The 27,809-nt window shown below is 54.4% G+C and overlaps 2 protein-coding genes across 3 annotated transcripts; one reads left to right on the top strand and one right to left on the bottom strand.

The window, feature by feature from the left end:
* Positions 1-82: 82 nt before the first annotated feature.
* On the top strand, positions 83-27,809 carry NECAB3 (N-terminal EF-hand calcium binding protein 3). 2 transcript variants are annotated; one of them, XM_063349690.1, is made up of 13 exons: positions 83-423; positions 5,387-5,411; positions 6,449-6,557; positions 13,230-13,255; positions 13,603-13,700; positions 21,896-22,032; positions 22,220-22,341; positions 22,656-22,735; positions 23,176-23,229; positions 23,889-24,001; positions 25,686-25,763; positions 26,122-26,213; positions 27,090-27,809. In XM_063349690.1, exons 1-13 carry the CDS (start codon positions 328-330, stop codon positions 27,116-27,118), a joined length of 1,059 nt encoding a protein of 352 aa, XP_063205760.1. In that variant the 5' UTR covers positions 83-327; the 3' UTR covers positions 27,119-27,809. The 2 variants fall into 2 exon arrangements, with proteins under 2 accessions (XP_063205760.1, XP_063205761.1); XM_063349691.1 differs by lacking the exons at positions 23,176-23,229; positions 23,889-24,001; positions 25,686-25,763; positions 26,122-26,213; positions 27,090-27,809 and adding an exon at positions 22,824-23,145.
* Positions 20,161-21,113, bottom strand: ACTL10 (actin like 10). Its single transcript, XM_063350312.1, is given in 3 exon segments — positions 20,161-20,631; positions 20,633-21,019; positions 21,021-21,113. Coding segments are annotated over 3 exon segments (951 nt in total).

Here is a 27,809-nt window from a genome sequence, read left to right as displayed (position 1 = left end):
CCCGCCCCGCGCCCCTCCGCCAACGACCGGCGCCGCCCCGAGGTGCCAATCACCGTCCACGACCAACCGCATCGCCGCGGGGGCGGGCCTTCGGCCGAGGCAAAGTTGCCTGGCGGCTGCGGAGCCCGTCGGCTGGGTCCGGCTCCGCGCCGCGCGCCTTAAGGTACCGCACGGTGGGGTACCGCACCTTACGGCACCGCACCGCGCCGCGCCCTACGGCAGCGTACCCCAGGACATCGCACCCTACGGCACCGCAGCGTACGGCGGGGCACCGCTCCCTACGGCACCGCACCCTACGGCACCGCAGCGCCCGCGCCCGGCGGGGCCATGATGGCGTGCGCTGAGCTGCTGGCCGTCTGCCTGCTGTCGGCCGACCGTGGCCCCGCCGCGCCCCGCCGCCAGCCGCTCCCCATCTTCCACGACGTGAGTACCGCCGGGCGGGCCCCCGGCGAGCCCCCCGTCCCACCCCCGGGGCTGGCACGGGCCGCGGTGTCCCCTCACGGGGAGCCGTGGCGGGGCCTCGCGTGTGGGTGTCAGGGTGAGGCCCCTTCCCGCCTGGCCTGGCTGAGGAGACAAACCCAAGGGACAAGCAAGCGGGCCCTGCTGCTGCTTTAGGCCTGAGGCTGTGAATAGAGGCATGGGGTCACGGTGTCTTAAATAATACTCAGTGTTGTGTCCTTTTCCCGAATCATGGGCTTCAGAGCGGCTAGAAATAGCCCACTCCTTATCGAGAGCTGGTTGTCGTGACTCTGGGAGCAGGAGCTGTGTGTGTCTGGCAGGAAAGCTGCAGAAGGTACTGTGTAGCTGTTAAAAGCCGTGGGATCCCATAGGCAGAGTGTGTCCGTCGCTCCCTGCAGCCCCCATCCCCTGCCTGGTCTTAATGCACCAGGAGTTGTGGAGGAAGATGCTGTTTGTGCAGGTTGGAGGTCAGCTGGGCATCCCGGCGCTGTGGGTGGCTTGGGGGAGTTGAAGATGTAAATAGTGGCTGTCTTCATTTTCACAAGACAGGTCCTGGTGCAGTGCCTCCCATTGTGCCATGTCCCCTCAAGCCCTGTCGAGAGGGTGCACCTCTCGAGAGGGAGCCGTGTGCCCTGGGGCCAGGGCTCTGGGGGAGGCAGTGCCTCTCCCCTGTGGCACCCGGCAGGGTGGGCAGGTGGCTGCATGTCTGGCCATCTGTCAGGGCAAGTGGCACAGCCTGGGTCAGAGCCCAGGAGCCCTGTTGGAGCACATCAGAGGTTCTCGACTCCCCTGCTCCTGGCCGTCTTTCATGAGCTGCAGGGTGCCTAGGTTGGGTGGGCAGCAGCCGAATCTCCCCACTGGGTCACAAGCCCTTGCATTGCCCCGTGTCTGGCACCACTGTGGAGCCAAGGAGATGTGTGAGTGGAGAAGGTGCCCCTGCCCTGCTGCGGGGACCGGGGAGGAGAAAGCAAGTGAGGGTTAAGGGTGAGGGTTGGTGCTGTGCCCCAGCATCTGGACAGCCCAGGATAACAGCCCAGCCAGCTGTCATCTCTGTCCTGTCCCTGTCCGGGTGGTGCCACCCCTTGTGTCCCAGCTCATTGCAGAGGAGGGGAGCAGGAGATCTCGGGCAGCACTTTGGGAAGGTGAATGCCGTGCCTGGTCTGGTCCTCCACCTGGGAGACCCCCTGGCATCACCAGGGAGCAGCTGGAAAGCGCAGCTCCCTCAGCTGCGGTGGTGCTTCCAGCTGGGGGTCAGGGTCTCTCTTCTGCCGCGGGGGGATTTCAGGCTGCAGGGCTCTCCAGCCAGCATCATTAACAGGACTAATTACTTGGCTGCTGGAAGATGGGATGGAGAAGGGGGTTGGTGATGACAGCTGTGTTTCAGCTCAGCTCCTTGGGGCACTTGCTGAGTCCCTTATCTATCCCTCAGGGTGTCATTAAAGCAATTATAATGGGAGGTGTTAACAGCGCTAGCAGCTGCTTTCTGGGTTCTAGCGGCTTCCCTTCCTCTTCCCTGTGGCTCCCTTTGCTCCTGCCTCTGGAACTTGGCAGCATGAATTTAATGTCTCTGCTTTTGGGTCTGGGCAGTTGGCTAGTGTCCAGCTGCCCCCCCGGCTTGGCAGGGTGAGCTTGCCCCCACTGCAGCGGGGCAGGATCCCAGCCTGCCCCTTGGGCAGCGGGAAGGAAGGGCTGCCCACCACAGATCCCAGGTGGCAGCCAGTGCTTCCCCTGGGACCAGAGCCACTGTCTCCCTGCCCGCAGATTGTCTGCCTTCAGGAGAGGTGAGGAGGAGGAGGGCTTTGCCTGAGATGCTTTGCTGCAGGCGTGGTACGAACTGCAGTGCTGCCATCGCAGTTTTTTCTCCGTGCAGACATCTCGAGCCTCTGGGAGATTTGTTTCCCAGGCTGGTGCTCGGGGCTTGCTTACTCTCCTCTCAGTGTACGAGAAGTTCAGAGAAGCCGCTTGGACAGCCCGGTGTTTGTTGCCGGTGCCTGGCCACAGCCCGCAGTAGCCTCCGGTGGGTTGATGAGCATGGTGTCCCCAGGGCAACTGTCCTCTCCCCAACAGCCGGTGTGTCCCTGGCTGTGTGTCCAGCAGCTGCAGTTGCTTCCAGCCCTGCAGGCAGGGAGAAGCCCTATCATGTTCCTCCTTCCTGGGATGTGTGTGGGGTTCATCCACAAATAAATGCTGGTTCAGTGCTCCTTCTATCAGTTCCAGTGTGTCTGCTGCTGCAGGCACCATGCAGAGTTGCTGCTGCTTGGACCCAAGCCCAGGAGCCAGGGGCTACGGGAAATGTCTTGGGCTTGAGGCAGTGTCCCTGTGTTGCTGAGACTTCCAGCCCCCGAGTGCAAGCCAGGGATTGCCTGTGGGGCTTCGTCAGCAGCAGACACAGACCTGATCCCATTCCCAGCCTGGCTTTACATCCCTTTTCCCTGGCTTTGTCCCAGGGCTGCTGTCAGCACCCGGCTCTTGCACCGGGAGAAGCGGTTACCTGCCATTGCCATGCATGTGCCTGCACCCCAGGGGGCTGGAGATTGCCTCATGGAGCATGGAAGCGGCTGTGTGCTATTTTTGCTTGGCTGGAGTTGGATCCTGCCTCATGCACAGGAGCTATCAGTGTTTTCCAGAGCGTGCAGTGCTCACTGGGGCACCCCTCTGCAGCCGGGATCGGCCAAGGATGGGCTCACTGCAGGCAGCGAGGAGTCCCACCATCCCTGGGGGACATGGCCTCACCTCACAGGGCTCTTGCAGCTCACATATTTGTGCAACGTTTATTTATTTTAAGCTTCAGGCAGCTGTTGTGTGTGTACTGGCAGTGCTTTTCTAACGCACCACTGGAGAAGAGGATCCCATGTGCAAGAGAGAAGTGTCAGCTCTGTTTGCTGAGGTTCATGATGAACCCAGAGTGGGCTTATTCCAGATTAGAGACCTTCTCAGCCCCATGAGATTCACCCCAAAATTGTGCTCTCCCTCAGCCTGCAGACAGACCCTGCTGAGCAAGGTCAGCCTGGGAGTGGGAAATGTTTGACCTCACTTGCATCTGCATTTGTTAAGTGCCTGGGTGACACTTGACTGTGTTTGGGATGAGCTAGCTGGCCTCAGTGACATTTGGAGTCATAGAGATGTCATTGCATGAGCCCTGTGTCCCTCCGATGACAGAGAGCTCTGCAGGATTAAGCTTTTGCCGTGATGGAAAGTGGTGTGCCTGAGGCAGGGAGGTGTCAGGGTGGCACAGGCAGGTGGGACCTGCTGGTGCTGTCCCTGCCTGCAAGCAAAGCTGCCCCTGCAGCTAGGGAGCCCTGGCATGTGTAACCCTGCAGCCATGAGACCCCCTGATGGGCAAGTAGACCCTTTAGCCTGGAGAAAGTTTTGCTTTAAATCCCAGAGAAATCCCTAGCGTGTGGGAGCTGTGGGTTCCTGTCTCAGCTGGTAGAGGTAAAGCTCCAAAGTGCATCCAGCAAGCCCTGCAGAGCATTCAGCCCTGCTTTCCTACAAGGGAAGTAGCCTGCCTGGCTGGAAGCCTGAATCCCAGAGGGGCAGTTACCTAACACTGGTTGGCTCAGGGCGGCCTCCGTTCCCTGCAGCAGCTCAGGTCAGGAGGAGCTTGCCTGGCTCAGAAGAGCATTCTCCAAGGAGGCGTCCCTGCTTCTGGTTTCGGTCACGGGGAAGGACCAGGGAGCTCCCTGATGGGACCTGCATCAGAAAAGCCTCTGCCCAGTTGCAAGCCAGCTGCTTCCTCAGGAGTGAGCAGTGGAGGTTTCTCTGGGCAGCTCTTTCTTTGCCTCAAAGTGATTTTTTCAGAGACTTTTGAGTGCCTAGATGTTGGCTTGTGCCCTCAAAATGTGCAGCAAAGCTGTCAGTGAGCGGTGCAAAAGAGATCTGGGGGTGGAGGGGGCAGCTGGCAGTGACACGTCTTCATGCGGCAGGGAGCAGAGCTGGTCCGGGGGTGGTTTTATCAGTGTTCTCCGCTTTGCAGGTGCATGGAAAAGAATATAACAAAGTCCACTTTCCTTTTTCTTGTCCTCTTTCATTCCTGATCTTTCTTCAGACCTTCAGATTTCTTCATCAACCAGGATGATTAAAAAGAAGAAAGTTGCCATGCACACAACTTTCTGTGTGTTGCTCCGTTAGGATGTGTTGGCCAAAACCTTGTACTGTTCAGTCTGGCAAGATGTTCCCAGGCTTCCGAAATGATGCTGTTCCCCACCGGAGTCAGCCCCAGACCTTCCAATAATTATTGGTGAAAGAGGAGCCAGGCAGGGATAAGAAGCCCCAGCTTTCTCCTGGGTCACGGGCGGAAGCGTTGTGGTTGGGAGCCTGGGTTGAGACCCTGAAATGGAGCAGCTCTCCAACTGTGCTCCGTGGCAGAATTAGTTACAGATTAATTAATTCATTAATTATTAATTACAGTGTGTGTGCATGTCGAGGTGTCTCAGGAAGGATTGTTGTGAAGGGTGATTACAAAGTGCAGGACAAGAGCTGCTCTTCGGTGCAGAGGGTTGAAGTGTCAGCGGTGATGCACAAAGTGTTCCCATTATGGAGTGGTTTTATGCTTAATGTTCTTTCATTTAAAGGGTCTGAAAAATTAAAATGCTTTCCATCACAAGGGTGTAGCAAAGCCCTTTCTACTTTGTTTCCCTCTGTGTTCTCTAAAAGATGCTCAGCGTGAGTGCTGGGCTTGCTTGGGCTGCGGCAGCTGTGCCCAGAGCTTTGAGCATTGGAGGCGAGAAATAGTTTTAATGGTTTGCAAAGGGGAATTTCCCTGGAGCAGCCTGTGCAGCCCTGGCAGCGGGGGCTTCTCCACTGCTCCCCGGGCTCTGGGAGGTGGTTTTCTCCTGATGGCAGTGCTGGGTGCTGCCTGGCTCACTGTTCAGCTACATTGCTCTCCCTTCTCCCTCACTAAACCCTCTTGTATTTTCTCTTGCAGATTTTCCGACGAGCTGACAAGAATGGTGAGTGCTTTGTTCCTGCCGCTGCCTCCCCCTCCCTGCCCGGGTCTGGGTGAAGCAGCACAGCCTGTCCCTGCTGGGAGGTTTGGCTGAAAGTGAAGGAGGATAAGGGCAAGCAGCTCGCTCTGTCTGCGAGAAAAATGCTTTTCTGCTTTGACTGGAGGAAAAAGCACTGGAGCAAAGGACCTGGCCAGGGGCTGTGGAAGTGGGTTCCCCCAATTCACTGTCCATGTGCCACACAGGACAGAACCCTTTCCAAGCCCTTCTCCTGCCTGCATGCATGCCATCTCTCCTCTACACTGCTAGCAGTGAGAAGGGAAGGCAAAGGAAGCTGTGAAGCAGGCAGCCCAGGGGCTGTCAGGCTTCTGCTTCGTCCCTTGCAGTCTCTGCACTCAGTCCAGGGTTCTACAGGTGCCCCTGGCTGGGTGGCCCTGTTCCTGGATGACCACTGGAGCCCCTGGCGTTTGAGAGTTATGCTCTGCTACCCAGTTTTAATCTGACACACATAAACCAAGAAGTACAAAATCACAAGTCATTTCTCTGAGCCTTCGCAGCCCCTCTTGGGCTCTTCTCCTTCATGGTAGCTTGCAGGCTCCAGGAACTGCTTTTGTTGCACATCAAAATGCAGCCCAGGAGCTGAAGTCCTCCACAGAGAGGAAGGAAAAAGCTCTTGAGTCAATGGAAAGATTTTCTTTCCATAAAAACCTGATCCTCACTGTGCTGTTTGTAATAAACTGTACTTGGATAGTCAGCTTGGACAGTCATCTAAGTACAGAGTGTCTGCATGTGTTTCTGAAAACGTTGCAGTGGGGTCTTCTGGAAGGGGCTGAAATTTCCACCTGAAATGCCAGCAGCAGCGGCCCTGCTTGCCAGCGCTCCTGGGTGGGACATGCTTTCAATGAGATGTCTGCTCTAATTATTATGCACAACATGCCCAACCGTCCCACGCTTCTGGTAGAGAGGCTGCTGGGAGGATCGCTGGGGCCTGTATGCTTCTTTCTGCAGATATATAATTATTCTTCCCTTTTATTTAAATGCAGATGATGGGAAGCTGTCATTTGAGGAGTTCAAGAATTATTTTGCTGATGGGATCCTGAGCTCGGAGGAGCTGTGGGAGTTGTTCAGTGGCATTGACAGGCGTCATTCAGAGTAAGTACTGTGGTGGCACAGAGGAGAGGAGATGAAGGAGAATATAAAACTGCTTGACTGTAGATGGAGGACCTTTGGAGGCGGGTGCAATAAATAGTCAGGGTGAGATAAACCTACCTCTTGTAACACGCAGATGTTAAAACCCATTGAACATCAGCTACAAGCATTGGTGGTGAGAGAAGCCAGACATTTTGAGAACAGTCATTATCAGATTAACTGTACTTCTGTAAAAGCAACTACCCATTTAAAATTACATTACGTTAGTTTGAAAAATGTGTTCCAGAAATATAATATACAGATCTCTTGAGCAGGTTGTGTGTCTGCAGGAGGAGCATGTGGTTGTGTGAGGACGATGCACAGACTGTGCAGAGTTGCAGACTTTGCCACTGCTGACACAGGGAACTGCTTTTCACTTACGTAAGAGCTGCTTTCCACCAGAAGTGGGCCTTGTGAGTGTAACTGTGAATTTAGGCCAGCTACTTTTAAAAAAAGAAACCCCCAAAGAACAGGAGAAGTAATTGCACTCAGCCCTGGTCTCCTCTTGACTGGTGCTATCTTGAGGAGTCTGTTGGGCTCGGCTGAGTTTCTCATGCTAGTCTTTTGGATATCGGCATGGCCTTGCTGGGGTCCCTTTGCCCTGCCGGCCGCTGTGAATGAGCGTGCTTTGTGGATGGGCTGGGAGAAACTGGCCATTGATACACTGCATGTCTTGCGGCTGCCTGTTCAAATGGGAGGGTGCTGTTGGGGGTGAAGGTGGCTGCACCTTCCTTCTGGTCTCAGGTGGCTGTCTCGGCTCTGGCTCGTGCCACTTCCCTGGCACCCCAGGAAGCGTCTCCTGCACCAATCTGATGCCTTCAACCAGCGCAGTGTTTGAGCAGGCCCCCACAAGGGAGAGCTAAACTGGGAGCAGCCTTAGTTGAACATGCTGGTCCCAGGCCTTGCAGGGTGCCAGGGCAGCGGTGTGGAGGGCCCGTGCCACACTAAGCTGCCAACAGCCACCGAATGCCACCGAATACCCGTCTGTCTCTGGCTGCAAGTTCCCACATCATCCACCCAGAACTGGGGCAGTGGGGGTGATTGACTCCTGCCGAGTGTCGAGGTGGTGGGTTTAGGTGATGCTTCCACTTCAGTGATGGGGCGAAGTGTGGAGCAGTTGTGTGTGCAGCCCCTGCTGTCTCTTTCTTTTAAGCCTGGCTGCCTGTTGATGACTGTCCCTGCCACTTGGGCTTGTTGGATGTGAGCAGCAGGAGTGTCTCCTGAAAATACCTCTGTCTCTTTGGGCTGTGATCCCAGGGAGTTAGCAGTGAGCCGATCCCTTTCCTCTGCAAATGCTCCTTTCCTCTCGCTCCATTTGAGGGTGACCTTGGAGTCACCCTCCCATACAGTACCACTGGAAAATATGGGTTGCAGCAAAGCAGAGAGTTTTAACCGTGTCCTTAACTGAACGGTGAAGATCTTGTTTACCATCACGTTCAGGTTGGGCTTCTTAGAATCATGGAATAGTTTGGGTTGGAAGGGACCTTTAAAGGTCATCAAGTCCACCCGCTGCTTCGTCTGTCCAGAGCAGATAAGCAGGACTGACCAAAGGGCCCTGTGCGAGCTAGCTGTCTGCGAGAGCCATGCATGACCCTGGCTGCAGCGGTGCTCTCTATAACTCGTTACCCGTAATGACGATGCAGTAGCTATGACAACGTGGCAGTTGCAGCATTAAGCTGGTGATATCTATTAGCAGGGCATGACCATTGGGTCTTTGATCTCTTTATCCCATGAAGAGCAGAAGGGATCCTGTGGATGGAGCTGGTTTCCAAATTCCAGTGTTCAGAGACTTCAAGCAAATGTAGGAGACACCGTCCCTCCAGCTCTGTGAGGACGCCCTCATTTCTGCAAGAGCAGAAGGGAAAGTCCAGCCCTGAGGCCCCTGCAGGTGTAGTTCTTGTTTCCGTCCCTGGCTGGGACGTGGTTGATGTGCATGTGCACAGGGTCACACTTAATGCATACGTTACCCAGGTGTTTGCATCTGTCATTGGTTTTGGGATGTGCAGGGGGGGCTTGCTCCTCTGTACAACCTCTGGTGTCTTGTAAGGGCTGTACTGGGTGCCCTGCTGTCCCCTCGACGTGGGGCTGGACTCCCCTCTCCTCTGGCCTGCCTGCTTGCCTTGCACTTGCAGGAATTTAGTATTTTTGAGGGCTGGATGAAATTTGCCAGATTCAAGAGTTATTACCCAAGTAATAATTATTACTCAAAGTATTGCAAGGCTGGAAATCAACTACAAGCTCTACAAACCTATCTGATGTGCTTCTTTCATTTCCCACAGCTTTTCTGATGATGGGAAAGTTTCCGTCTTAATCCAGTGCGTGGATTTGGCCACAAGGGTGCTGTGTTTCTCAGGTCTAGGCTGAAACTTGTGTTTCTGTGTGGGTGCCAGCCTGACCCCAGGAGAGACAGTAACAGAGACCTTTATACCCAGGCACTGTCTGTGTCTGGGTAACAGAGCGCTGCCCAGACACGTCCTGACCCTTGCCCATCACTGCAAACCTGCAGCTGCTCCCCTGGGTCCCAAAGCTGATGTCTGGGAAGATGGGTGTTTCAGCGGTTTCATATGTTACTTGTTCTCCTCCCAGAGAGCCCCTGGCACCACATTCACCTTTTCTCCCCATCCTTCCCATCCAATCTTTGCTCCACCTCCTGTTTATACCTGATGCTCCAGTGGGATGCTGTGGCCTGTGCATCAGGCACCTCTGTTGGGTTCAGTTCAGATATTATGTTTCCCCACAAGGCTTTTTTTGTTCTGCATTTCTGAAAATCGCTCTCTTTTGGCTTTAAAATATCTCTTTGCTCTAATTCTTTGACGTTTAAAAAATTATGTTGAAACCAAATTCAACTCTTTATTGCACTTTGGTACAACAGCGTGGTCTGCTGTTTTGTTTAGCTTATTAGAAAGCTCCACACCAGCTCTGGGAGTGGTGCAGAACAGAAAGATACATCTTCCTGGAAAAGGGTGTTTTCATTCACTGAAATGTCTGGGTGAAAAGAGACAAATAGTTTTGAAGGGATGAAGAAGTTCCATTGCTGCAGAAGCGTCTTGGGAGATGCACAGTGCAGTTTGGTCTCTGAGCAGCCGTGTGTCCATCTGCAGCCCAGTCAGGCGGGATGGCAGCCAATCCCAGGGTCTCATGGGGACAACTTCATGGAGTTTGTTACAAAGGACTTTGGACTGAATGTTGTAGTGTTGCATAGGTTGCATGCCTACTGCTCTTTGCAGGAGGCTGTGAAACCTGCCCACGGAAGCGTTGCATGGACCTTGTGTGGCTTTTTGTCCTGCGTCCGTCGGGAAAATGTAGAAGAATAAGGTATGGCAGATCTTCCTTTGCATGAGAGCAGTCAGATGGTGGTGGCAGGAATTGGGTGTGGACTGCCCAGAGCCTGTGTCTCTGACCTTGAGTCACAAATGAAAGAGGTGGGAGTGCTGGCCTGGTGGTTTTTAAAAACTCTCAGTGGAAATATCTCAAGCCTCTGGTTCTGTGGAAGAAGGGACTTGTGTGAACTTTCCTCCCCTCTCTTTAGTCAGAGACTCGGGGCCACGGTGTCTGCCAGTCTTTGAATGATGGAGAGTGACTGAAACATGCTGGGTCACACGGGAAAGGTTTGGAAACCTTTCCTGGTTTGAGGTAAAACAGAACCAATTTTCTGTGATGATAGCAGAGGTTCCCAACATGATAAATGAGAAAAATAAAAGAATTCCCATCTGCTTTGCTGAAGCTGATTGCTGTTTTCTTGCATAAATTCCAGGCACATTCTGACAAAATCCCAACAGCATAATGATGACAAGATCCTTCATCATCAGTTCAAGCTTAATTACAGTTAATCAGTGGTTTGAGCGCAGTCAAAATACAGCTATGTGGAAATGTGGAGAGTCTCTAGATGAGTGCTTTTGGAGGCAGAGGATGGCTCTTCTTTTGGAGTGGGAGAGGGGATGGCAGAGAGAGGAGCAGAGGGAAGCCTGCTGCCCTGTTGCAGCCCTAAAAATAGATTGGGTTTTGATGTGCAGGTTCTTTATGTGAGCTCCTCTTGGGTTTTGGTATGGAGTAGCTTCTGGTAGCATGAAAATGGCACCATTGGTCCTACAGTTTGCTTGCTGTGCTCTGTCCTGTCCCTAATTGTGCCCTGGGGGCTGCCACAGGATGCAGAACGTGGGAAGAGGTGGCGGTGCAGGCTTGCTGACTGAGCGGGCTGCATTGGGAAGGGAGGAGGTCTGCCACTGGACAACTCCCAGAGGGCTGATTTTTGCCACAAGATCTCAGCAAGTGGTTGAAAGTTTAGTTATTGATTAGTTCATATTAGGTTCTAAGCAGCAGACAGACAAGATAGAAAGAGTTATTAATAACCCTCTCCTTAGAAGCCACAGGGTTGATGTTGATCGTAGCTCTTTCTCACACGGACGCCTGCTCGCTAGAGCCGAGATGGGGAACTGGGCAGTGGGTTGAGCTGGTGGCCCCTTCTTCCTGGTAAAACCAGTCCCAGCCCCAGGTTGTCACTGGGGACAGATGCAAACACCTGGGTAACGTATGCATTAAGTGTTTCACTGTGTATTTTGTTATCATCTCATGTCTCTTTTGTGAATTTTGCCCATCTTTTGGACGGTAACGATTGGCTGCAGTTATTACTCTGGGGCACGGGTCTAACAGGCAATGCTACGATGCTGCGGTGCCAAGTCTCTTGTGGCAGTGCAGCAGCAGCAGCTCTGCAGACTCCAGGCAGCTTTCAGAAATACATAGAAAAATTAAGAAGGAGCAGGACATTTTTCCAGTTTAAATTTGTGCTTCAAACCCCAGTTACTCTATCTAGCAGAGCATGCATGGAAGCTGCTCAGAGGTGGGATCAGCAAAGTTGATGGAGTGGAGTCGGCAGAAGAAGGGGCTGTGGTTTTGCTGATTATCTGTATTGCGTCTCAAGGGAAACAGTATTTTTTTTTTATCCACTTTAAAAACTGTCTGCAGTGCCAGGACAGTGCGCCAGAGCCCTGCCTTAATCAGCTCCTTGCGGTAGGTGTTTAAAATAGATGAGCCAAATCACATCCTAAAACTGCCCATCTTCATTGCCTAAGAAGGTGCCTGATGCAATTAGCTGAACAGAGGGGTCTACAGTCCCACTGCTGCGGGTCTGCGATGATGTCTCACACCAAAATATTTTCATGATTTGAACCATTGCCTATTATTAAAGTACACTAAGTGGAAGCAGAGAGATGCAGAAACCAGCCTTTAGTGTTTGGGGGAAAAGCTGTAGTAAGATTTTTTGCTGAAATTATTATACCTGTTCTTGGCATGGCATTTTGGACACTTCCCAGACTCCTCTAATTTTACCTGGGGGTGTTTTTCCCCCTTTGCCCTGTGAGCAGTGTCAGTGGGGGGATAGGGTGATGCGGTCGTGGTTTGACTTCTGGGCAGCGGCACTGCAGCCATCCTTGAGCTTGGAGCCCAGCAAACTCCAGGTATCACTGGTGCTTCCACATGTGCATGTGACAGCACTTAAACACTTAAAAAACCTCTCTTTCACGCTCTCTTCCACTTTCCCAATCAGGATTAAAAATGGTTGTAATCATTTAGGGGATTTTTGAGACAGCAGAATTTCTTGAGTGGAGGCTGATTTGAATAAACAATATCCTGGGGCATTTCCCTGCGGGCTCTGCAGGTGATGCCGGGCATTGCAAGCAGCTCTGCCTTGGTGGCTTTGGCCACCTGAGAGAATCCGACAGCCTTATGTGAACTCATGGTTATGTTTAACATCTCATCCCGAAAACATGTGGCTGTTTCTGGATGTTTCCTTCTCTCTCTGCACCTCAGTACACCTTTATTAGCAACAGGAGGGACCTCTCCAAGCCCCGCAGGGATGCCAGCATAGATTCTCCAGTGCAGTGCTCTCTGTTACTGAAAAGGGGCAGGGGGCTGGCCCTGCCTCCAGGATTTTGGACCCAGATCCCTGCTTTAATGGCCTTCTCGTGGGCTATGAACCCATCCAGCCCCCTGACCTGGGAGCCTGAAGGCAGCCCCACACCGCTGGGCCCCGCAGGGAAGAGCAGGAGCAGCCGGGGGCACCCATGGGGCAGATGGGAGAGGAGGGGGCCTGGTGCCATGGGGCAGCCATGAGGGAGGACCTGGGCTGAGGTCAAGGGAGACATGAGGAGGGAGCCCTGGCTGAATGTTTTGCACCTTTGGGTATGAGGTTGCGTTGAAGAAGCAGCTTCTGGGGCTTGTCAGCTCCAGGGCTCAGAAATGGGGCTGCCAACCCAGCTGGCCAGCCCAGAGGCGCGGGGCACTACCTACCTCCCCTCACCTTCCTTCTGGCCCCATCCTGCTCTCACAGACCTTTCCCAGCACACTCCAGCTCCAGGAGACGTTGGTGGAGCAGCTTTGCTTGCTCTTTCAGCCTCTGAAGCAGAGGTGATGCTTTGCAGTCCCGCCTGGGTCCTGCAGGTGCTGGGCATGGCTCCTGAGCTGCTGACTCTAAACTTGTGCAGCTTTTTATTTTTCAAATGCAGCTTTTGAAAATACGTGGGAAGAGCAGTAAATCCACTGGAGGCTGAAGACAAGCCCTTAAGACCCTGCTCACCACAACTGTTTCTCCTGAACCAGCCCCGCCATCTAACAAGAGCTTATTTTTTCTGTTTCTTGCAGTAACGTGGACACGGAGAAATTGTGCGGTAAGTAGGGTGATGTTCCTGCCTCGCAGGGCTTCCTCTTTCGAGGGTCTGCGGTGGTGCTTTGTGCACATCTGACCTGGGCAGGGTTCGGCAGTCAAGTGGCGTTGGCAGTCCCTGTGCCTGAATCCCAGCAAAGAGGACATCCATGCTTTTCCCAAGGTGTTGGGACATTTTGTCCCTGGGGATAGGAAAGGACTCTTCATTTCAGTCCAGGCGGGAGTGTGACTCTGGAGAGGGACACAAATCCCTCCTGCAGCGCTGGGCTGTGTGTGGGGAAACAGGAGGCGCAAGGGAGGCAGGGATGGAGGTGCTCTGGAAGCTCACTGTGGTATTCTCTCCTGCTTCAGATTATTTCTCGGCGTACCTCGGAGAATACAGGAATGTGCTTTCTGCCCTGGAGGCTCTCAACTCTGCAGTCCTGGCAGCCATGGATAAAACCAAGCTGGTAAGGATGGGACCATGGGAAGGTGGTGAGGCAAGTGGGAGCAAAACAGAAGCTGTGGTGATCTTAGCTGCTTGCTTAGTGTTTAACTTAGGTGTCAGAGGCAGGACATGTGGTACCTCCCAGATCAATGGGGTTGCCTGTGCGTGCTTCGGTTGTCTCCGTGTGCAGTGAGTGAGGCAGAAGCACAGCCTGCAGCATGCCTGGAGGAGGAGAAGGGTAGGGCTAGTGCTTCTGTGCTCTGGAGACATCTTCTTCCTTGTAGGGCTCTGGCAGCAGTTTTTTCAACAGCTCCTTGCAGACCACTTGCAGGGTCCTGCCTGGGGACGCTGTTTTTGAGAGCATCGCTGATGATCTATGTGTTGTGTCTCTGAGCCAAAGCAAGGTCTTTTCCACGAAGCAGTGTGGTGTAAAATGGGGACTCCGGGGTTGAGCCTGCTCCAGACTGACCCCCAGCAGTTTGTGCTCGGCACAGCCTGTGCTCACAGTGACAAAAATTGGCTCCTGGAGAGGGGGCAGGAGCCACTGCGGCAGGAGGGCTGCTTTGGGAAACAGTGAGGCACTTGGTAGATAGGAAACAGTGAAATTCGTTGACTCCCAGCCTTGTGCTGAGTTCATCCCTGTGGTGAATGCTCTCCCTGCAGCTTGTGCTGATGGGAGGCAGAATGGAGGCCGCTAATTATAGCAAGCAGCCTCCTGCTTTGTGAGCCCCCCTGCCTCTGTGTTGGAGAGCAGAGGTCTGCAGTGCGCAGCGTTGTGGGCTAAATACAGCTGCAAAAAAGCAGTAGCCAATACTGGAAGGGACCTTCCTGGGGGACCAGCAGCCCCCTTTGCGTCTGAAATGTGTTAAATGGTTTAGCCTTCTGCTTGGGGCTGATGGTGTTTTACAGCCGTGGGAAGGGCCGTCCCTTTCTTTCCCTTTGATGTGGTAGTTTGATGCTTGGTAAGAAGCAGATGAAGGGCATGATCCACGTGCACACCGTCCACTGATGTATTGATCAGACAGAGAAGTGAAGAGGGACTGGTCCCGCCGTCAGCTCTGCAGAGTCATTAATGTGGTCTTTGTGCCTCTGTAGTGTCAGTCACGATCTTCCCTCTCTTTGAGTTTTCCTGTGGCCAGATCCAGCCTCAGTACATTGGGAAATTTCATGCTAGGAGAGGGAATCACTTGAAAATGCATTTTCTCTTTGGTTCAGCTGCCTGGCCTTCTTCACAGTTATTAAATGCAAGTCCAAAAGGAGAGAATGAATCCTCTTCAGAGAGCTGTGCTTTATTTCAGTTCTTTTCTGTTTTGGTGGGTGGTTTTTTTGTTTGGTTTTTTTTTTTTTTTTAGTAATGAATTTGTATATTCATGTATTTCTCCAAAGGACAGCGCAATTACTGTCTGCTTCACAGTATTGGCGTGATGCATTCATTCACTTAATAGTTTCTGGTGCCACAGGTGTTCTCTGGAAAAGAGAAGCAGGCTTTCCCTGTTGAAACAGATTTTTGTGGACTTGCTTTTCCACCCCTGTTTGGATCTGCCCAGAGCCAAGGGCACAGAGCAGCCCAATGTTCATAGCGCTGCTTTCACCCAGACAAGGTCTGTCCTGAGCTGGGTGCTCTGATGCAGATACTGACCCTCCTGGCGAGTATCTCCCTGCGCCTCCTTGGTCCACTGGGCTCTGAACCAGGGAGAAGGCAGGAGAGGGCAATGCTCCAACCCTGTGGTCAGGGCTTTTGCAGAGCTGTGGGAAATCTGCTGCTGCTAGAGGCTGGCGGAGATGATAAATGCTGCGTTCTTACCTGCTGTGACCTGAATATATTCCCACGTTTGTATTTCTAGAATGGGACTCAATCTTGGGTTATTATGGGATTAGTGGGTTTATTAGGTTGGATTTTAGCCAGAGCTCTCGCCTCTCTGAGCCAAGGGATGGGGCAGAGAACAGAGACTTCCCATATTACATGTCTGTCCCTCATTTCTCTTGATTCAAACACCTCTAATGCCACTGTGGCTGAGGACTGGAAGTGCCACTGTGGCACTCTCCTGGAAGAGCCGAATGAAACTTCATCCCGGCGAGCTGCTTTGCAGGAGGTGGAGCCATGCTGTGCACTGAGCAAACTGTAATAGACCTGCCTGCTCCAACAGCCCTCAACATAAAGCTCTGCTTCCAGAGCGGGGCTTTGGTGTCAACAGATGTTATAAGATTTTCAGTCCTTGCCTGTTTTTTCCCCAGACTATTTAAGAGAGCTTTGTGTGACTTCCAAGGAGGCAGTGATACCTGGACTACCTAGAAGAAGGAGATCTCTGACTTGAGCTGAGTCTCACCAGTTGAACCACAGCATCTCTTGGTTAGGGCATGGTCCATCTCTGGTAGTTCCTCATTTCTAATGCCACAGGCTTGCTCACTCCTGCATCCTCCAGGTACTTAGCTGCAGCTGTAAATCAGCTCATGTAAACACGAGCCCACTTAACAAGCAAGAAAATAGACAGAGAGCATGGGCTGCTTCTTTAGCACAACAAAAGCAGAGCCTGGGAGGTGCGCTTGGCTTGCTCAGAGCATGCCAGGGCGATGAGCTACAGGGAGGAGAGACAGGGAAATAAGGAAACCAAAGCTCACAGGGAATATGCCGTGACTCTGTGTTTGGGAGCCGTGGTTTGAAACAGTGCTGCCGAAAGCTTTTTTTGGTATCGAGGATTCCCACCTCTGTGCATGCCGTCGTGGTCACTGCGGGCCAGGGTACCCGGCATGGATCAATGGCATGTCTCAGCGGCTGTCTCCTCACTGGCAGGCTCCTCGATCTGCCTGCCCTGCACATTGTTGACTACAAGATAAACGCTGCGATAAAGCATGGGAAGTGCAAGCTGGGTTCATCCATCTCTCTGTGTAAGTGACTGCAATTACTGTAGGAAATAGTGTATGTGTGGGCAGCAAACCTGCTCGTGGTCTTTGTCGTGGGTCCACATGCTAGCAGGAGGAAACCAAATCATTAGGGGTTCCTGTGCTCCCCTCCGTCCTCACTGGGTTGTTAAAAAAGTGGTAAGGAAAAGATGTCTTTTCAAGTAAATAGGGTTTTTCTCCAAATTTTGTCATTCCCACTTACATTTGTAAAATATAACTTGATAGCTATGCTGCCGTGTACTAATTACAGCTTATCTTGTGGCTAAACTTCGCGTTTGCAATATAATAGCATGAGAGTAAGTAGTGAGCTGTGGAAACACCTTGGGAAACGGACTGCTATTTCTCAGAGGGGACCTGTACGCTAAAATCTTTCATTCTCCAGTGTGCAGACGCTGCAAACTAGCCTCTCCAAGTCAGGTGCTCTTCTTTCTCGTTTAGCAGGAATTATGTGATAACCTATACCATTCTGTCCCAAGCTTAACTATCATCGTAAGAAACTAATAAAACCTCTCAAAAGCAGAATTATAGCAGCTGTTGGCAACTTTGGGATTTTCGTCTGGGTCAACAGAGCTGAAATACCAGTCCGTGACCAAAAAGCCTTGTCTCGTGCTTGCTGAGTTATTTCCTCCATGACTCCTTTCCAAGAGTCTTTGCTATGAGCAGAAAATGCTGTGCTCAGTGAGACAGAGCACGGTTTTATTGAGCCTCTATTTACAGAGGGGTCTGAACAGTGTGGTGCAACACCTGACAAGAGGGTTTTGCTTGTTTGCCCTAAAGTGAGAGTGCAAAGGGGACTGGGCAGCTGAACTGAAGGGAAGGTGCATTTTTCAATTGATTCCCTCCCCTGCCATGAAATTTTCCAAGTCGATGCAGAAGGGTGAAACAGCATTTGGGGCTCTCTTGAGAGATGGTTATTTCCATCCTCTCTCCGGCGTGTTCCCCTGGGCGTGCTGTGTTTGACGAGGCAAGAGACAGGAGGCAGCTGGCTCGTCATGTGCAATGCTTGCCCAAAATACCGACGTGTCTGTGTGGGATCCTGCTTTGCCCTTGCGAGGTGGGCTGGGGCCTGCTGGGACCAGGAGGATGGGGAGCCCTCTGCATGGCAAGCTTCAGAACCGAGTCCTCTCCAAGCATGGCGTGCCCCAGGCTGGTAGTTGAGTTTTGGGGGTGGCACCCCAGGCTGGTGCCTATCCCTGCATGTTTGGGGTGTGCTGGGGCAAGCTGCGGGGCTGGGGGCAGGCTGAATGTGCTCCTCACTGCCGTGACATGATGTCTGTGGGAGCAGCTGCCTGGTCCTGCGATAGAACTCCATCAACTGACATCATCCGCAAAGGACATCAGGATTAGGCCATCCTCAGGATGAAAGCTGAGAGGATGGGGAGTGCTGGGAGGCTGGCTTGATGCCGGGACTTGTCCCAGCACTCGGCCTTTTGAAGGGGAGCAGTGTGGTTGGGGAGAAGCACCTGGCCCCCGTGCGAGGGGAAGCATCCATATGCCAAGGCTGTGGGCGCTGCGGCCATCCCTGACTGGGGGGCTAGGGAGGACGCAGCAGAGATGGGAGCGCACCTCATCAAGTGGGTCCACACAGCTGCAGAGCCTGCTCACCGTGGGAAGTGTCCTCTGTGCAGAAAGAGGGGTGACAGTATTTGGATTTAGACCAACTCCTGAAATGAAACGGACTGTGCCCAGCCATGCAGTGGATGAATAATGTATCCTTTCCACTGGGCCCCAGTGGGGACTCAGTCAATTAGTATTCTTCACTTTTCTCAGGCTTGTCCCAGGGAGGTTTGAGTGCTGGTTGTTCCCCTGTAGGTGGGGGATGGCAAGCACAGATGAGTGGCACTGGCGGGGATTTCAGTGCCTGCACTCCTTGGGAGTGAGGAGGTGAAGGAGCGGGCTGTGGGAGCGGCAGAGTCCCTGCCTGGGGTCCCCAGCCCTGTGCTCTCCATCTTCTGGGGCCACGGAGGGAGGAGGCTTGTGGGAGCAGGTGGGGTGCTTGGCCGGGGAAAGCCTAGAGATGCAGAGCTGGAGCTCAGCTTCCTACATCCCCATTGGCTTCGCTGCCATTCTCTTCCTCTGGCAGAAAAAATGATGTTCACTTTCAAGCATGGATGAAGACCCATCAGCAGTATGGGGGCTGGGCAGGGGGCTCTGCTTGCCTGGGCGGTGGTAGGGGGTGAGGAGTGGCTGTGACCATCCTTCACCCACTCCAGCACGAGCCCAGGGCAGTGCTCGGTAGATGAGCATTACGTTCCCCTCCTGGCCAGCTGCAGCTGTGCCAGCAGCCCCAGGCAGACACAGCTCCAGGACTGGGCTGGTGGCCCAGCTGTGGCACAGAGGAACCTTCCCCGCTGCCCCCTGTTCTTCAACAGATTTTTGACACCAGCATCAGAAGGGTTATGTCCATGTGCTTTTGTGCAGAGCTTCTGGGATTCAGGATCCTTGGTTCTCCTGTGTGTTGGAGAGAAACACAGTAGGAATTGGAAATGTTTGACCTGAGTAATGTGGGAGCATTGCTGGGCTCTGTTTTGGACATGAAAGAGCATGTTTATGGTGCTTAGGGGGGTGAAGGCAGCCTGGCTCCTGGTCTGTGTCACAGCTTTGGGTGCATGTGAGAGTACCACAGGGAAGGCAGAGGTGCTTCTGGTCCAGTCTCTCTCCTTGTCTTGTCAAGGAAAGTGGTTGACCCTTTCCTGGTGGAAAGGGATCCCATCCATCTCCTGGTGGATGCTCCTTTGGAGCAACCAGCCCTCCTGCATTATGTGGAGACTCCTTCCTTGGCCTCCCGCCTCCAGTCCTGTCTCTCTTAACGCTTATGGTGATGTCCCGTGGTTTCTTTGTCCCTTGAGGAGCTGGGCACGGGGGGCTGGCTATGGGGAAAGGAATCTGCTATTACAGCTGAGTAGGGCTTCCCGGCGGCTTTCCCTTGCAACCTCTCATCCTTTTCTAATCATCTGCTAAGCTGAGTCAGTTCACTAAAGCAGCAGCAAAGGCAAGGGAATGCTTTTCTGCCTGTTCAGTGAGCCGAATTGGCTCCCTGAAGCACCAAATGACCATTATACCAGAACTGCAAAGAGCGGCTGGAGTTCCCTGGTTTTCACTAGCTCATACTACTCAGTGCTGAGCTGCTTCAGTGCCAAGATCAGAAATCAACCTCCCGTAGTAAAGTTGCTGCAGTGCAGGTGCCTCCTCCTCCCCAAGTCCTTCCTCCCACCCCTGTGGCTCCCCACAGACCTCGGGGGTCCCGCCGTGCTGAATGCTGAAAGGAGCTTTGCTGGAGCAGCCCCCTTCCCTGTGCCAGCAACTGCAGGCAGTACATTCAAAAAGGGCAGCTTTGCTGCAGTGCCCTGGACATCACGGCCTCCAACCTGGAGCGTCAGGGCTCAGCTGTAGACCAGCTGTACCCAGACAGTCGGCATGGCCTGAATTCACAGCATGAGCCGCGGTTGTGTTGCTGGCCTGATCAGACACATGCTTATTAGAGTGATGGTGGATAGGCGCAGAAATGAAAAGCAGTTTCTTTTGGAGTATTTGAATCAACTTTGCACTCCTGCAGCAGCGCAGGAGCTGGCCCTTGGTCGTCACCACCACTGCAGCTCTACCTGAAACAAGGCAGCAGGAGCCGTGCCCCTCCAGTGGGATGGTTTGTATGCATGGTTGTCATCTGCCTGCTGGAATATCTGGTGCCCGTACTCGGCACCGTGCTCCTGGTACTCGCCCTTTGCCATCCATGCGTGCTGGAAGGACGTGACGACACTGCCATTGAGCCCCCCACCCAGGCTCACCAGGACCTGAATCTGGCAGCCTGTGCCGTGGAACAGGGTGCTCAACTCTAAGCACATCCTCTTGGGAAAGTCAGGAAACACTGAGGAGCCCCCTGACAACACATTGTTACCCACCGTGTCCCTCCTGGCGTGGTCAGGTACCACCTGGAGGCTCTGCAAGGCCAAGTGGTGGGGCCCTGGGGAGCTTTGATGGAGTAGCTTCGGTTGGAAGAGCATCTCTGGGCCATAGAACTGTTCCTTGTCCAGGGTTATCCAGTGTCCATCAGGAATTCTGAAATCTGGCTGGATGATGGTAACCTTGGTCATGGAGGTGTCCTTCGTAGTCCACAAAGACATAGTAGCATTGGTTCTTCAGATGGATCGCTGTCATCTTCTTCACAGTCTTCAGCACTGAGGGGTTGTTGGGGCAGTCCATCAGCAGGCTGTGCAGGTAGCTGGAGAGGAAGCCACCAGCCACCCTGAGGCAGTAGATAGCCTTCCTCCAGGTCTGGGCCAGGCGGACAGAGGTGACATGGAACACTTCAGCCCCTAACTCCACGGCCATACCAGTGACTCTGCCGTAGGCACAGAGAGAGAGGAGCCCTGTGTTAGCCATGTGCAGGGCTGGCACCCTGAAGCTCTCAAAAAGCACGTCTGCCAACTTTTCTCTGTTTAATGGAGGGCCAAGATGGGGAGTTGGCCATGAGCACTATCTGTTCCTCTGGGGAGTTTTCCATGCCATCCCAGTCCAGTGAGCTGCAGCTGTTCATTGTACACAGATTTTTGCCCAAGATGGTCTGTGATCACAGCTGGTGAAGGAAGGAAGGAGTCTGGGGTGCCTCTGTGTGTGTCCAGGCACTTCCCTGCCTCTCCGTGCTTCTCAGACATGCTCTTAGGGCATGGTGTGCATCCTGACCCCCTGTTTGGGTGCCCTCCAGGCCAGTTTGGGTGCCCTCCAGGCCACTTTGCCTTCTTGCCAGGATGCATGGTGACCCTTTCATTCTTCCCAGTGCTTCTTGTGTGACCCCCTGGACCCACCTTCACATGCCCCCAGCACTAATGCCAGTGATGTGCACATTACGCATCAGACCGGGGAGAAGGATGGGGAGGAAAAGGCACGCAGCTCCATGTTCTTGACAGACATCCCTCCAGCGCTGTAGGGCAGATGGGCTGGGGCTCGCAGGGGCTGCCGCTTACGTTCAGGAGGTGACATGGGGACAGGCTGTGGTGTGGCCCCGAGTGCAAGTGCATGTCGTGAATTCAGCAGGGATCTCTTCCCGTCAGAGCAGAGAGGCTTGGCGCTGTCTTCCTGGGGAGAGAGGGCATGAAACCAGCCCCCTGCCCTGTCCTGCCAGCAGTGGGGTGCTCCCTGGGAAGGGGTTGCCTGTGGTTGGGGGGACACTGCAGGTGTCATCGTTGCTACAATAACTAAAAATTTGATTGGAATCCACCCCATTGGGTTTATTTAAGGGCCAGCCCCTTCCAGACGTGGCTCTGCTCCTCCAGCGCAGAGCCAGAAGCATCTGACAGATCCTTCCTCCCTTCCCTGCAGAGGTATGAGACCTCCTCGAAGATGGAGCAGTTCCTGACCCGTTTCCTGCTGCGGGAAACCATGCATCAGCTGCAGTCCCTGCAGGCCTCGCTCGAGTGTGCTGTTGACACCGTGGAGGAGCAGGCGGGACGGGAGAGGTAACGGGACATGCTGGTTCTTCTCCTCTCCCCATCACTGCTCGTGGGGGTTGCAGTGTGGGGCAGGGCTTGTGGGCCCTCCTGGAAGGGACATGTGGGAGCAGGATCTGCCCTTTCCAAGCCCGCTGTGAAGCTGACCCCTGCAGTGAATGGCTTCAACCTCTCCTTTTGCATTTTATTCTTTCAGAAAGGACATAAAGAAATCTGAGACCTCGGTTGGCCTGAGATCAGGGAGACGATGTGGGCGCAGAGGACAGAAGAACATCTGTCTGTCTCCAACAGACCCCTATTCCGGGATGCTAACGACAGGTATCTCCAGCCTGGCCATCCCTCGGGTTGGTGTCTCTGCCCCACTGGAGTCTGGAATGGGTGTGGGGAGCAGCAGCACAGGACAGTGGGGGCTTGTCTGGAACGGAGTCTGGACCATCACTCTGAGATGCCAGCTGGAGCTCCTGTGGGTTGTTGTATCTCTTGAGCAGTGGGAAAAGTTTCAGGAGAAAAATCATGGTTTTTTGTTTAAATAATAAATTAGAAGCTTTTGTGGTTTTCTGGATCTTGAGCAAGCTTTTGCAATGACCAAAGCAAGCTTTTTTGTTGACATCTCTCTGCCCTTCCTCATGCAGGTGTTTGTGTCGAAGACAACAGCCAGTGGATGGCACAGATCAATAGGCTCCAGCAGCTCATCGAGAAGCTGGAGTGCAAGGTGCGTGGCAGAGGGGAGGTGGGCTGGGGGCTGCCCTGCACCTTGGTGCTGGCCAGGTCAGTGCTGGGTCCTCTCCCTGTGCCCACAGCCCTGGTATTCGGTCCTGGCATCATTACAGAGCTGCACCCATTCACCAGACCCAGACCTGCATCATGGCTCATCCCTTGCTGTCTCCAAAGCTCCGCTTCTCCCCTCAGCTTGGCTGACCCTCCCGTGGCTTCTCCATGGTCTGTGCTCATCTGACAAGTCAGTGTGGACCCACTGAGCCCCACAGATGTGCCCATCACATCCCTTTTCTCCCCCAGGTAGCCAAAGGAACGTCCCCAGAGTGGTACCCATCTGTCATGCTGAGCCGGGCTGGGTTGTGGGTTACTGCCCCATTTTACCTTGTTGCAAAGTTCTCCCAGTAATGATGATTTTTCCTGTGGTGTTAAACGCAGAGCCCGCGCCTGGAGCCGCTGAAGGAGGAAGCGATGTGCAAAGGAAAAGATGCAGTAAGTCCCTGTCCTGCAGCTTGTTGTTTGCAGGTAATCCCGTAGTGTGCACAGATGCCCTCTCTGGCGCACACATGCGTGCTCGCGCAGCCCCTGTGCCCTGAGACTGGAGTCACCTGGGTGAGCTTCTGGCTTTGGTGTGGCAGGGGGTCCGCTGCCCGGCGATGTAGCACAATGGGAGTCAGAGCTGTGAGCTGGGCGTGGGACCATCCACAGGGCAAACGCAGCTCTGTCAGGTCCATGAAAGCCCCGGGCAGTGCCTGCGGCCAGCCCAAAGGAAGGCAATGCTCCGCTTGTGAGTCCCCAAATCCCCTAAGTTTGCTCCGAGCACCCACAGACCATGCAGAGCCCCCGTGCGGGGGTCCTGAGGCCCCTTTCTGCTGGGGGAAGCACCCAGGGAACTGTAGTAGTCCTGTAGTAGGACCCCACCACCGGGGTGTGGAATGTCTCCTGTTGGTGTGGTCCTCATTGTAAAGGCAACCTGCCCAGGCAGGAAGAAGCTACTTTATGTTGTTGTCCCCAGCGTTGTGGTGCCAGCCCCTTCTTGAGGCTTCCCCTGTGCTGCTGTGCTTGTTTGGCACTGCTGTGTCCCACAGCAGGCTGGGAGCAGGGAGGGCAGGATTAGTCCCTCATGCCACTCATCTGCTTTCCCTTCACAGCACATCCTGGTGGCGAAGAGGCAGATCTCGGTGGCAACAAGTGGCATCGAGGAGTTTCGCCAGGCGTTCAGGTCCTACACGGAGGTCACTGCTGGGCAGAGCAGCTGCCTGCAGTAAGTGTGTCAGGCAGCGGGGTTGTCTATGGCGTGGCTCACCCAGAAACAGGGGACAAAAGGGTTTTTTGTGGAGTATTTTGTGTGCTGGTCAGTGCAAGGGTGGGCTCGGCACACAGAGGTTTGACCTTGCAGAGAGGATGAGATGGTGTCACGGCTGCAGCGGTGTCTGCCTGCAGTCCTGTCCCATCTCCTGCTGCAGGTACTCCCAGCAAGAACCACTTGTCAGCGTCTGGCAAGGAGGGGGGTGGTTTTTATGCCATCGGGAATGGCTGTGGCACACACACGTAGGCGAATGCCTGCATTCCTCCATCACTGAAGGACTTGAAAATAATGGGGGAAAAGTCAAGGGGAGAGTTCATGGCAGAGCATTGCTTTGTGTAAAGTGTGTAGTGCTGGTGGGAAGCAGCCTTGAACACCTGAAGATAACCCCCGCATGAGACCAAGGCTCTGCCCCCCAGCACCACTCCGGAGCTCCGAACAGAGCTGAGGATGGAGCCCAGGTCTGACTTCAGTGACACGCCACTGCCAGCCTGTCCCTGGAGATTGCACGGCTGCTCTTTGAGAGGTGCTTTCCTTCGCCCATGGGAGATTTCAAGCTGCTTTCAGCGGGAAATGTTCGTGCTGTTCCCATTTAAAGTGTCATTTTTCAGCTCTTCATTTCCAACAGCACAAAATCGCGTTTTCAGTCCAAACAAAAGGGAGATACTTGTTTTGACACATGTGACAGAGAGAATGGTGTTTTCTTCCTTTGGAATTGATGGGCTTTTCTGTCAAGAGAACTATTAGTGTAGACAAGTGGGTAGCATTGCATGGGCAGGTTATCCGTGTGAGTGGAAAGCTGGAGTGAAGCCTGGGGAGACTCCGCTGTCCTGGTTCACGCCAGTGAACTGCAGAGCACGGTGTGGCCCCTGCGTGGGGGGACGCAGCCTCCAAGCTGCCGGGTGACTTGCTTTGCTCTCCCCCGGGGCTTGGTCCCTTCCTGCAGCCATTAGCAGCAGCTGGAGGAAACTTTCATCCTCAGCTGGAATTAATGATGCTGCAGCCGAGTGCAGATGGTTCCCCAGGCCCCGTACCCCAAGCTTTGCTCTCTCACCTCCCCGCTGCTTCCCCCTCCGGCTTCCCATGGGCTGCAGAAAGGCCCAGCCTGTTCCTCTGGCAGGAGGGAGCGCGAGAAGCATTCCCTGGCGAAAAAGCATCACTTCGGGGGGGTAGTGAGCTGTAGTTTGATGCTGTGATCTCTAGCTCCTTGCGCTCGTGCCTCAGTTTCCCTCCGTGTGAAGGGCATGGGGTGACACACACCTACTCCAAAGGGCTGAAAGGATGATCTCCTCTGTCAGGCAGTATGCTGCAGTGCACGGGATGTGCAAAGAAATACTTAATAAAACACTGACCACGCTGGCTTCTGGGCAGCAGCAAGGACCAGTCTCATAGCTGTAAAGCTGCGCTGCTGCCTGGCTGCAGGAACGGCGAAGCGTGAAGGATTTGGGTTCGGGATCCCCTGGAGCCGTGTGCTGGCCCTGGTAGCCACAAATTGTGGGTGCATCCAGACCGCTCTTTGAAAGCCTGGTGGTGAAGCTCATGCACAGGCCTGTGCCCCGCGCTCCCGGGCCTGGCGAGACTGACATGGCTGCACCGTGCCAGCTTGCCAGGCCCCGTCTCAGGGTCACTCCTGTCCCCGCAGCGTGTCCGCCTGCAAGCTGACGGACGAGGCTTGCTTCATCCTTTACGAATTCTGGCAGGATGTGACTTCGTGGAGAAGGTTGGAGGCTTTCCTTGTGCGGGGCTGGGTTTGGATGCGCTGAGTCGGGGGGGCTGAAAGGGTTTTCCACTTGGGGCTCCACCGGGGACCCCACTGCTCCCTCTCCTTGTGCAGCCTGTCCTGCTGCTGCGGCTGCGCAGCCCAGCGTGCCCCCGGGGCTCTGGGTGGGGAGATGGGGGTGAACACCCCAGTAAGGGATGTGGGGCAGCAGTGGATGTCCTGCGCTGGGTGCTGCAGAAGCAGCCCTGTCCCCCATGTGTGGGCAGGGATTCCAGCGCTCTCCTGCAGCCACAAGGCACGCACAAGCCCTGCACCCTCCTGGCCCTGCACCCTCCTGACCCTGCACCCTGTTTTACAGCCACTTGCAGTCCAGCTGCAGCAAGACTTTCCAGCGGTCCATCATCAGCTTGCTGGAGTCCCCGGAGCTCCTGACCACCATGCTCTTCCCAGGTGAGGGGGGTCGTGGGGCCAGCCTGGGAGCCTTGAGACCCCTACAGTCCCACGCTGCTGCTCCGGGTGTTCCACAGAGTGCAGGAGCGGGGCAGGGAAGGGGTGCCCTGGCTCCTTCCAGAGCAGAAAACTGGATGGGGTGTCACCTAAATTGTGTTTTTTTCGAACCAGAGACCTGTTTGCTCTGGCAGGTTCGGTTGTGGGAGCTGGCAGCGCTGCAGGGACTCTCCCTGCCTGGGGCATGCTCTGCAGCTGGGACAGCTGAGGGCACTTCCCAGAGCAGATGTGCTGAGACCTGTCCGGAATACGCCCCATGCCTCATTTCACTTCACCTAAGCCCTGAACCCTCTCTCCAAAGCACTGGCGCTCCTGGGTCGGGCCCAGTGCCTGCGTCCCAGTTTCATTTTACGGCTGTGGGGTGCTGAGGCAGGGGAGGGACCAGCTCAGGGAAAACGCACATTCCTCATGGTTTCAGCAGAAATCTGACTGAGACGTGAACTGGGAGAGCTTAGTGATGGATAAGACCAAGTTAAGCCCTAGTTTGCTATTGCTCTTGGGTCTTGCATAAAATAACACCGAACATGGATCAATTTTGGCTAAATCCCATGATAATAGTACTCCCGCTGACTTGCTGCTCCCACTGACCACATTCCCAGTGCCCCCCTGCAGCAGTCACCGCAGCTTGAGTGGATCACTCATCTCCGGCCCATGCCATGGCTGCGCTCCCCAGCCCGGGGTGGTGGATTCCAGGTGCCAGGGACCTGCAGAAGAGCCTCAGCTCCCCCCGAGCCGGGCCAGATCCCCCGTCTCTGCCACCCCTAACCCTTGTTTGACGCTGACTGTGCATCCCTGACCCCTTCCCCTCTCTCTCCCCAGCCTCCTGGTGGATCATGAACAACAACTGACCCTGGGCAGCCGCTTCCAGGTCGCCGACAGCATGCGGAAGGATGGGGAGCCCGTGGCACAGCCATCACCTTCCCTCTTGTTTGTCACCTCCCTGTCCCTCATCCCCTCCTGTGGTCCGGCGGGAGCTGCCTGGCCACGGTCCCTGGCAGTGTTTTACCCTTTTGCTCTTTTCATGTTAATTTATTTATTCCCCCCACCAGGACTGTCTCCATGCTGCCCACGGGGGGGCCGGGCACCCCCAGCAGTGCTTGTGGGAGATGCGTTTGAGGGTGGCAGCCTTGGCCCTTGGGGAGCACGGGGCTGCTTGCTGCATCCCAGCAGCCCTCAGCCCTTCTCGCACCCTGGCTCCTCTTCCTCCTCATACTCCTCTTCATCCGGGCTCTGAGGACAGGCTGATGCTCCAAAGGGTGCTGGGCTGGGGAAGATGGCTCTGCCCAGCTGTGGCATCCCTGTGCCTGGCCCACCAGAGCCACCCTGGGCCAGCAGTGGCTTTGTGCAGGGAGCTGGCCCGCTTTGTAGGGATGGTGAATAGTGTTTTATAGAAGGAAAAAAAAAAAAAAAAAAAGATAACGAAGTGTTCTGGCAAGGCCTGCCAGAGCTGACCCCGGCAGCCATTGCAATGGCTTTGAGACTGGACTTGCGCTCCCCCGGCTGTGCCCATGGCTGTGCACGTCCCCCCAATAAACCACT

This window comes from Chroicocephalus ridibundus, chromosome 12, assembly GCF_963924245.1.
Source record: "Chroicocephalus ridibundus chromosome 12, bChrRid1.1, whole genome shotgun sequence".
Classification (NCBI taxonomy): Eukaryota; Metazoa; Chordata; class Aves; order Charadriiformes; family Laridae; genus Chroicocephalus; species Chroicocephalus ridibundus.
This window is presented reverse-complemented; position numbering and strand designations above follow the sequence as displayed.